General features: G+C 40.0%; 1 protein-coding gene across 6 annotated transcripts in view; it reads right to left on the reverse strand.

Moving 5' to 3' along the window:
• The window catches only part of UBR1 (ubiquitin protein ligase E3 component n-recognin 1), a 69944-nt gene extending 68221 nt beyond the window's left edge, over positions 1-1723 (reverse strand). For 4 of the 6 annotated variants that reach the window (XR_003252812.1, XM_026061596.1, XM_026061597.1 and 1 more), the window contains exon 1: positions 1456-1707. Coding sequence is in view for 4 of the 6 variants with exons in the window: in XM_026061596.1 (XP_025917381.1) it covers positions 1456-1631 (176 nt within the window). In the remaining 2 variants the exon portion in view is untranslated. Of the gene's footprint in view, positions 1-1443 lie in introns of all 6 variants that reach the window. The other 2 variants (XM_026061601.1, XM_026061598.1) reach the window with 2 other exon arrangements.
• Positions 1724-11644: the final 9921 nt, after the last annotated feature.

Raw genomic sequence — 11644 nt, forward strand, 5'->3', positions numbered from 1 at the left:
GGCAGGCCACAAACCTCTCTAGACAAGAGGTCAGGTCGGCAGATAGATGCCTCCGTCCGCTGTAGCAGGGAGTCCCCCACAACAATCACCCACCGCTTTTTCCGGGTGTTCCGGTAGGGCACAGGGTCTGTTGTCCCGGTTATTCAATGATAAGTTTTTTGTTTTACACCCTTGTTCAACATCTGGTTCAAGGCCTTCTTTACAATACAACTAAAACAACATAATAATTCTGAATACAGAATGAATTTCCTTTTGAACCTTTAGATGACAATTATCATTACTGTAATTTAATACTTTACTAATATTCATTTATTACCATAAAGCTACTACAAGGTGAGTTAAAACAAAGAAACATTAAGACAGAAGTACCTGCTAGATTTGAACGTCTAATTTTAGACATTTTAGATTTTATTATTTCAGAGTATCTATTATTTTTAGCATCTCAGAATTCTAAAGGAAAGACTTGCTTGACTTCAGTGGCAGTATTAAATCAGCATTTTTATAAATACCACCAAATTATTGCAAGACAGTAACTCAAAAATTAAGAAAAAATAAATTGACTGACCACCTCTGAGAAATACAGCTTTATCATCTTGCCTACTATCATACAAGAACTCTGCAATGGCAGGAACAGCAGTATTCCTGATATAGCAGCACTAAACTGCTTTGACCATCCTTTTTCTTCCAACAAACCACTGTCCCATTTGCTATACACTTTACAGCAAACATGTAAGGATTCCTACAAAGACCCTTTGGACTTGATCTTGCATCCTAAATAATATTACTCATCCTTAATAATATTATTTTGGCATTTCTGGTTCAGTGTTCTAGGCTTTTAAAATGACCCAAAAATGACAAAAAATTATCATACAGCATCATACTAACACCAATAAATTACCAGCTCAGTTGCAATCTCTGCAGCCACCATGAAGACCTCTGATATATGAATTAATAAAGTAATGAAGTAATATCATATCAATAGGTTTTCATCTTTAATACACATCTGGGTGAGAAAGAAGGTGAAAAAGTGACCGTGGCTTACACAGATATTGCTCAAGCAGCATATTGTTGATGCTCAGAAATGCTGGATTGTGTTTCAGACTTTGAAAAGATGAGCACTCTGTAGTGTGCAGGTTTTTATGACTGTCTTCCCTCAATCCCAGGTACAGGTCCCATACTCATGCCCTGTCATGCAATCTTTTTAACCAGTGGCTTTCAGTACCTTTAGTATCCTTTCCATTTCCTCCCTCTTTTCTCTGCCAGAGTATGCTTTCCATATGCAACTTTGCTCACTCTAAAGTGGTTTGAAATCTAAAGCAAATGCCACTGCCCGTTGCTTAAAGACCTTCTGTGACACAAATGATGATTACTTTGCAGCGCAACTAGTTTCATTAAGTCTACTTTGCTGCATTATCTCACAAGGGAACAGTCATGATAACATACCTTTGTGCTTACCTGCAAGAATACGTTGTCTCCCCTCCTTTGAACACCTTCCCACAGAGCTGTGAGGTTCCACTCTGTTGTAATTTCTCCAGGAAGATATCTGGGTCTTCCCCAAACAAATAGCATTCCAGAGGGTATAGTATTGTTGCCTGGACCATTTCTTCTTGTTTCTCCAACAAGGGGTCCATTTCAGCTGAGTAAGTATTTGGCACATGCTTTGCCAAGCACTGTAAAAAGGTAGTCTGGAAGTCGAATCTTTCATCCCACCACTGCAAGAAGAGTAAATCAATGGGTAAACATAAATAAATAAATGTAAAGAAATTAGTACATGGGTAGTTCCACAGTTCTAATTGCTCTACTTTCGTTCTTCAAGGCTGAACATTCATTCTTTCATATTATTCCCATTACTTAGAAATACCTTTTGGTTTTCCCCACTGCAAACCAGATAAAAAAAATTTACTCACCAAAGCTCCTCAAGACAATCTCCTTCCACAAACAACCTTGATTTATCCCTCAAAGACTTATTTTTGCAAGAAAAATATATGCATCTTCACAAACAACTCTAAAAGGAACTTTTTCTAGGCCAGCAAGCAGAAAATGAGCAAAGCAAGCAAGACAGAGTTTGGACTAGGAAGAAGACTGAAAGTAGTAAAGTGTTCAACTGTTTAAAGGATGAAGATGCAGAAAATCTTATGTGAAAGGTAGAAAAAAAAAAAATCTGATTTCTGACTTAAGATAAAACCTACATCAATCCAATCAATAGATTACTCCTAAAAGTTGATGGAGATAAAGAACCAGATACAGATCTATAAGGCTACAGCTCCCTAGTTTACTATCAAGATTAGAACAGTTCTCCAAAACAGAAAAAAGAAATGAACCTAGAACAGATGCAGTCCAAAGTACTGCAACTCCAGTACTCTTAAAGCTAGAGCTGCATAATATCAAATAGTAATTGTTTGTTTTCTGAAAAAGTTATCTGTCTACTTAGTACAGTCAAGTACAAACAAATCTTTCTACATACAAATCTAAACAGAAGAAACAGAAATGAGATACAGGTTAAGACAGCCTGGATTAACCATAATATTCACTACCCAAAGCTAAACTGTCAAAAGATATTTGTTCCATGTTGTAGCCACACTAAACAACATTCTCATTATGTCCTGAATAATGAACACAACACTTAAAATAAATGTATTTTTATCCTGAGGCTTCTACTGATATTCTGGCCATCAATCTTCATTAGCATTACCCTGAGGTAGTCCATTACATCATTTATCTTGGTGATCCATGAACTCAAAGCCATGGAAGAAAATGCATGGCAGACGCTGATGGACAAGAGAAGAGAAGCCATGGACAATGTTGTCAAGCAGAGGAGCAAACTTGTCCTCAGATCATCCTAGCAATATTGTCCTCTTGTAAGTGCAGATTGACCAATTTAATCAGATTTCTTGAATCACAAAGCATTCAACCCACCCGCAAGTATCAGGAAATGAAGATCCATTCACTGAGTGAAGGGAACCACTAACCATTTAAATTCCGATTTTCACAAAAATTCTAGATCAAGAAACACAGCCAGATTTATTACTTGAACAGTAAGCACCATGAAGATGACCTTATCAGTCATAAAAACCTTAGTATACACTTGCATGCAAGTACACATGCATATAGGTATACATCCACACACTCAAAATATATAGATATATATGCATCTTCACATATTCACAGCGCTAATCAACAAAAAAAGAAACAAAATTAATTGATTCACTTATTTTAATTAAGTTTTTTTTTAATTTTTCAAATTACTACCCAATAACATTATTTTTAATTATGCTCAGATGGGTTACAGAGAAAGACATCGAATTGTGAAAGGTAACTGAAAACTAAATCCAAATGTATCAAATACCTGCAAAACAGCCTTAAAAAAAATAAAATCATGCTTAACCAAGGGTTCTCAGAAAAATATCAAATTGTGCCTTTTTTTTTTTTTTAATTTAAGCTGGGAAGCAGCCAATTATTCTTACATCATAATTAAACTTCAGAATTAAGTGTTCCTCCTTGAACATGAGGACAAACTTCTGCTTGTTTTTGTAGCTTACCTATATTGCTCTATGGCTTTTATCAAGTTGCCTCCCAACTTGGGTACAGTATCTGCTCATATAAGGGGAAAAAACAGTGACCTCTTGGCATGCTGTCTTTCAAAAGCACAAGAGGATCCCAGGGTTCATCTCTTCTCTCTTAATTAGCTATTTTCCCAAGAGACGGTATAAGTTTAGCTTCTGTGTTGTTGGAACAGAGTGTATAACAGCTTCAAGAAACACGGGGCTCAGTTTTCCTGAAAATCTGCCAGAAGCGCAGAATGAGTTCTCACACAGGCTAATTCCCAGATGTTTCAAGCATTCCTGCACAAAGCTTTTAATTCTAGCTAACTGTTGACCAGCGAACGGAAGACAGGAAGTAGGGAAAGAGAGGAAAGAAGGGAAGAGGCTTCTCTCAAGCAGGCTGGCTGCCTTCTGGTAAACATATCTTCATGAAGATAATATGAATATTTTTGCGGCTAGAAGCTGCACCAGGCTAAATTTCAGATCTATCCCACACCTTCCGCGTCTCCTAGGAGAAGTAATATATTTCTTGTGTCAAAATCTGTTCCGTATGCTACAGTCAACTGTATAAAGTTGCACACAAAACTGCATCAAAAACATAAAAGCGGCCAAATAAAGCACACCCCTAAGCTAAGATTGCCTGTGATATGTTAGCTCGGCCTCCTTGCACACACATACTAAAATCAAGGTCTACTTCAGTTAACGCTTTGAGCAGTCCCGCCTTTCCTCAAGCCTCGCTCACTGCCTCCCCTGAGCACAGACCTGCGAAGTGCTCCATTGCCACAGCGAGGAAAACCACTGAGAAGTCAATGAATGAATCGCTACTTTTTCTTCACTGACCATATATTGACCAATGAAGAGGAAATAAAATACTGTATCATCTTCAATTAAGTTCTAATCCCCCATCTATGCCCCGGATGAGCAGGGAGTCTATAAATGCCCAGGAACAGTGCAAGAAAGCTACAAACAAAACCCAGGCTTTCGCTGCAGCATTCAGCTGCCCTAGCCGGCAGAAATCGTACTTTTTTCCTCAATTTCTGTATCATGGTTTCCACTCACCTTCCTACTTCTGCTATGAATAAGCCCTACAGAAAAGTCTTTTTCCCAATCTGTTTCCACTCAAGAATAAATCTGAAATTGTGTACTGAAAGAGGTGGAGGTCATGAAATAACGTAACCAAAATAAAAACATAATTATGTTACTAAAGCAGGATTATCAGTCTGCAGTCCACAGACCCCTGGCCTTCACAGACTCCTTGCTGGGGTCCACATACTGTAAGTACCAGAAGCAAACCCATGGGAAGTAGGCCCGAATACACTCCACTCTAGTCTACACTATTCCACTGGAAAATATTTTTGGACTGCAAACTGAAAACCACTGAATTAAAAAATAAAATAAAATCGCCATTGCATATATTTGGAGTAAATTAAGACTACTTAAAAGTTGAGAAATTTCAATATTAGAATTTCTGGTATCTGAACTAGCAACCTTAATAAAGTTCTCTTGATGGGATTTTTTGCCATTTTTTAAAACCTGAAGAAATGGACAACTCATCACGTGGAAACGGACAAATGGACAGACACAGGGCTCAGACACAGGCTGCCAGAAGCAATCGCCAAGGTGAGGTAAGGGAACAACCACAGCAGTAACGCACTGCCCTGCATCCTAGGAGGGAGTGAGAGCCACATTACATTGGTGGGCTTTCCCACATATTGGTAATAGCAGGTGACTGGGGACACTTAGGAACCTGACACTAGCAGAGAGTATCGAAGAGATGCATCCCCTCCTCTCTGTTCCCTTCTACTTTATACTTCCAGCTTTCTCCAGCCCTATCTCTTTTCCTTCTCAACTCACTGGTTCCTGTTGCATTCTCCCTGAAGATGACAGTAATGTTCAAACTGTGGGAAAAGGGCAGAGGAAGGGAGCTGGAAGGAGTTGCAAAGCTAAGCTTCTCAAGGTTAAGTAACTGTCAAAAGAGCAGAGACAGCATCCATTTTGCATCCAAGGCACTTGATTTGTTCTGTATAACAATAGCATTAACCAGTAATCTTCAGTGACTTGCTAAAGGAATAGGATTCCACAAGTGGCACCTCACAACAATGAATCGGTAGGACATAAGCTCTTATCTTGTATCAGTACACCTCCTCTGTGAAAACAGACTACTAATTTGTCTTCACATGTGTAAGCGTACTGAGATCTTTCCAAAAGTCAATTCCAGTCAAACATGCAGTTTTGTCCCACATCTAAAAGAACAAACAGTTTGTAGGCTTTTTCCAAACCTCTTTAAAGAAGCATCATATTAGGAAAGTTTGAGGATGAAGAATTACATTTACCTACAAAGAGAAATACTCATAAAAAAAGAGCAAAATTTTGAATTCATTAGTTTGTGTATATTCCAAATAATAACAGGAATGAAGAGCTAAATAAGTACATAGGGAAAAAGAAAAAATAGCTAACAAGCTCTTTTAAATCACTTTTCACCTACAGATCAAGTGACAAATGAGATTACTCACTACCATGATAGAATTCCTTCATCATTGCAATAGGTTTAATATACACATTAATTCAGTGACCACTACTTCCATACAGTTTTTCTGTTTTACATTATGAGCATAATTCTGTTTGAATCCTAAACTCTTTTCAAACTATTAGTTTGCATTAGGAGATACTACAAAAAACAGCTCTAACTTTACTGCACTGATTGACACACTGATCTTACAGTGCAAATGTGACAGCATAAATTTCAAGACTTTATTTTTAGAAATATATGTTAATGTAATTAGGGAAAAGAAGGAATATTAATATTTACAAACATTAAATAATAAATTATGAGAAAGCTTAGTCTGGGAATGCCATAAATTTGTCAAGCATGGGATGGCAATGTCAGCTGCCTGTCAAAATAGTAGGGAGAAGCAGGCTTTTAAAAGTAAATGTATAAAATGTTAGGGGGGAGGAGGAAGCTAGCTGATTTCAAGCAAGTGCCATTCAACGTAAATACCAAATGCGAAAAGCTGTTTTACTTTAGGAAATTCAAGATCTTCTACACTGTCCTAGAAACACAGCAACTCTGACCTGAAAACATAAAAGCTGTTTGATCTGTACATTTATTTAAACTGTGGCCACTGTGCCAAGACTACTAGCAGGGTGCCAACTAATGTTAAAAGATGCTTTAATGATGCAGGTGTTTGCCCACTGGGAATTAGACTCAGAATAACAGCACAGACTACTAAAACCTTGTCTGCAGTGGAAACCACCTTGATTCCAGTAGCCTCCAATGACTGCCAGTTCAGCTGAACCACAGAAAACCAGTGTCAGCCTGAGAAGCAACAGCGAACACCGGTGTACAGTCAGTTACTATTTCAGCAAACTATGTTGGACAGCTAACACTAATGTGATCTTTGGGGTAAGCAAGGCACAGATCCAGGCTGTTCAGACTCCTCGAAACTGCAGGTCAGATATCAATTTTAAGTCACACTCATCTCCAAAGTCCCACAAATGCAGTTTCAGTTCACAGGGATAAGTGCTTGAATGCAAAGAGGTGCCCAAGGAGACATTAAAAGTGAAATCAGGGGCTGTAGTTTCCTCTCTACTGTACCATACCACTTACCAGCAGGACACTCTAGCCTAAATATTCTACAAAACTAGCAGGATACTACCAAGCAGATTCAACAGGCAAAACAAAGTAGCTAAAAATTCTAGAAATAATTCCCAAGTTTTTGAGGCATGCAATCTAAACACCTTTTGCGATCCAAATTTTTCTGTCAACTGTGAATTACGTAGATAGCAATATATAATTTACATATCAATACTAGGAGAAACAAGAATTCAGTAACAGGCATTAAAGCAAAACAATATCCAAAACACCTATTTTGCAAAAAACGCATATTCATTCTCCGATGGGGGGAGCAAAATCATCATCTTTGTGGATTTATTTGTAGTATTCTGTCAGAGACTTTAAAATAAAACTTTTCCTTTAAGTTTTGGCTATTCACTTGGCAGACTCAAGATTCTTGTAATTTTGTTTCTAAAGGAACAAAGAAAAGGCTTTGTTCCTTTCCTTGTTTGATCCTTCACATCCATGCTGTGGTCTCCTACCTCTAGGGAACAGGATATCTATCAAACTTCTTAGCACCAGGGTGCACTTCAAAAACTGCAGTTGCAGTGCGTATTTATAGCTAACTAATTAATAATTTAGTTTAATTTAAAAAAAAAAGCTGACATTTGTTTATACTGGCTTTTTATGTTAATTCCCATGTACTCAAATAAACTGGCCTTGCACCCACCCAAACTTAACCACCAATCATCCTGAAGTTCATGATCCATCGTGCACATAGTTTAATTCTTCACTGAGTTAATGTGCAATTAAATTCAGGTAAATCCATCTGCGTTTAGCACTAACTCAACACTTCCAAATGCTTTCCCTTATACACCAAAACCAACCTGTTTATGTGCAGCTCCTCTGCTGCTCTGGGATCTAGTTAAACAGAAGCACTTAAGCATCTGCCCGCCAGCCGGCACACCTGCTGGCAGCAGCATCCTCCCAGAGTCACATACCTCTCCCAGCACTCCAGCAGTGCTACGGCAGAACGACAGCAACCAGCACTTGTGCAAAGATCATAGATAATCTTCACAATCAGAGTTCACTCCTGCACTAACAAAAGCCACAAAACTGTCAAGAAACACGAGTAAACGTGAAAGCAAACAATGAAGGAAAGGCTTTCAAACCACAGCATTGCTCAACGCCACAACAAAACACAGGCACTCCAACAGAAAGCTAAATATATAAGGACCCAAGCAGGACCTTGGCGATGCTCCAGTTACCTGTTACAACTTTATGGACTGTCCTTCTTAGACACACTGATACACTGCACTATTTTAAAAATAAGGCTTGGATTATATGCAACTCAGGGCTTATTTACACACAAGGATATGCTGATTTACCCAATGATGTAATTTTAAAAACAAGTTAGCTTACATAATTTGATATAAAATTATACGGACACACATTCTGGTTTAAACAGGTTAATTTAGATTAGGAGAGATCAGATTCAAAACTGAAAGAAGTCACTGCAACTCCAAAGACACCTGACAAAGAGCCTTCATCAGTCTCAAGAAATAGTCTAGGTTTGAGACTGGTTCTCCTCTCCATATTATTACTTGATAACAAGACAACTACAGAAGTAAGGCTCCTCAGCTGCAATTTTCTCAACTCTTTCACAGCACTGAACAATATGAAAGCAGATTTAAAATACATTAAAACACACAAGTGCCTCTGCGTGTATACCTTGTGTTTTGAGTTTAAAATTCAAAATCTAGTTAGTTTCCTGCCTTTAAAGGAGATTTCCCAAAAGTAAAGCTTTCTCCTCTTATACAACACCATCCCACTCAATTAAATTCAATCCCACCTACACTTTTGCATGAGTATTGATTGATGATAAAAGATAGGACTTCTGGGGGGGGGGGGGAGTCACAAGTATTACTGCAAAGGTACATATATTTCAAAAATTGAAGATGTAGTATGAATGAAAGTCTTTAAAATATTTTAACATCTAAACCCAGCTGGTATATTCCAGATAGCAACCACATAAGTAGGCAAGAGTCGAACTGGAATTTGTTTAGAATACAGATGGACAACAAACAGCCAAATGGCTGGATCCAGCCTGCAAAGCAGGCTTTTATTTGGCCACTAGGAATGCCAACTAGCCACCTATTACACCAGTTGAGCCAAGCCCACGAGTCAGCCAAGCAAACTGGGGATGCTGCTAGGGAAAGAGAATAGTGTAGAGCTAAGTTTGGTTGACAGGGTTTACAAGGTCAATTCCAGCACAACCCACATTCAGCCATACCTCTTTCAGGGAGAGCTCAGATCAGGAAGCAATACTGCTACTTGGGAGCAGAACAGGGCACGGATGGGGCCTGTCAGGCTTTAACTAATGCAATGGAAAGCCAACTCAGGTATTTCCAAACTACACTCATCCAGCCTGAAGAATTGGAGTTAAGTGCACAGACACAACCACAGAGCTGGGCTGGGTACAGATGAGTCTATTAACTGAGTCATCCCCAACCCTGCCAGACTCAAGCTGCCCCCTGGAGAATCATTCAGATAACTCTGCTTCATGCCCCCCACACTCTAGGGGGCTTTATTAGCCAGAGCATCATGCAGCCAGATGTGGTCCAGCACAGCAACCAATGCCCACCTCCCAAAGCCAGAGATGAAAAAGGAGGGCAAGAGCCAGCCTGGCTGGACCAACACCAAAACAGGGTTGATGAGTTCAGTAAGGCTTAAGCCAACTCTGTTGGGCTGGTTGTTTCTGCTCCATGCTCCCCAGCTTTCCTGATTCTAGGACCAAGCAAAGGGACATTCAGACCAGCTCTATTCAGTGATAACTCAAGTCAGAGATATTAGCCCCACCTAACCAGTGCCATCTTTAGTACAACAGTAAATTAATTGGGTGTACTGCTGCCAGATTGCAGCTGTCTCTAGCATCAGTATAGCCATGTTGCAACCTGACTTAATAAACACTGTCAGCCCCAGCTTAAGTCCATACCTGTAGCTCCCTCTTTTCCCTTCAGATAATACCCTCACCCCATAATCACTCTCACTGTTCCTGCAGTTGGCTTGGGTATATGGCAGACATGCAGGTTGCGTGGCCACATGCCACATCAACACAGCGTAGCCTACGTGGCCACCCGCTGCGCCAATGGGCTCTTTTGGAAACTGGAATAACGCCAGTTAGGACAGAGGGACACTCAGCTGGCTGAAACCACATGAAAAATAAGAAGACTTAGTGGACCAGAGCTGACTCTGAGCAGCCAAGCATCTCCTCAACATCTGCCTCTGTGTTTTTCACAGTACCAGTATTATCAGTTTTATCCATTGCTTGGGCTAACTCAGCCTCTTATGCCCCTGAATAATGGAGGCTTAATTGCACTGTTATGCTACTGACTGCAGCTATTCCCTCAGTACCTCTCTGGCTCTACACATAGCTCTCAAGCTTAAGAAGTTGGTTAACTCAGGTTGTATTCTATTTGACACTATAATTCAACCAAATTGGTGACAAAATCACATTTTACAGTTCAGAATCAAATAGCGTCTAATATGGAGGGGGGGGGGGGAAATCACACATAGGCCACAAAATATACTTCTCATCAGAAATGGCTCTGGAGTCACAGACTGCCTCCCTATGATGAGTTGCAAACACCCTTGCAATTCTGAGAGGAAAGGTACAACCAAAACCAGGTTTTGGCCTAGCACTGCCTCCTGCATGAGAGGTTCCACAAGTAAATACCTTCCTACTTCTATTCATGCTGTGCAGCATCATGTAAGGAGCAGCTAGCAATTTAGCAAATCTAAACAAATTGCCTGTGCCCAGCTTAAGCACCAGTGATGATACAGTTTCAAATCCACATATTCTTGATATCTGTTGCCCCTATTAGGGCAGTAGAAAATAACATAAAATGTAAGATTTCTGATACACATTCAGTATTCCCTTTCTCAAACTGACAGCCACTGCATTTTGATTTCCTCTAGCAAAAGCATCAATTGTTACTCTGTAACGTGGTGGAGGGAAAAGGAGACAGACCTTGGCAGGAACACAGACAGATGCTAATGCTAGACAGAATCAACACTAAATGAATGCTAAATCAATAAACGACTGTTTAAAATAATTCACAGAAACCAAAGAAGTACTTTTCTCAGCGAAGAAGCAGACAAGTATCTCCACCCACATCCCTTCCGAACTTCACTATTTGTTGTTTCATTCACGTGCTACAGAACAGTAGTCAGTTTTTCAGCCTTTTTTTTGTTGTTGTTGTTCTAAGGCAAACTTGCACTTAATTCGGTGCATAAAACCAGAATGAGGATAGAAGATGTGCCCTGTGACGGCTGAAGAACGCACGAAAGTCTCTGAGACTCTCCGAAGTTTGAGCCTGGATAACAACCTCGCTTTTTTTACCAGCAGGTCAGACTATTGGGGGGGGGGTAGCCGAGAGGACCCGCTGCCCCACGCAAGGAGCCTCGCTCCCCGCCACGGCCCGGCCCCAGCAGGGCCGCTCCGCGCGCCGGGGGCGCCGCCGGGACGCGCCGGCTGGCGCAGGGGGCG

Source organism: Apteryx rowi, unplaced genomic scaffold (assembly GCF_003343035.1).
Source record: "Apteryx rowi isolate R43461 unplaced genomic scaffold, aptRow1 scaffold_183, whole genome shotgun sequence".
NCBI lineage: Eukaryota > Metazoa > Chordata > Aves > Apterygiformes > Apterygidae > Apteryx > Apteryx rowi.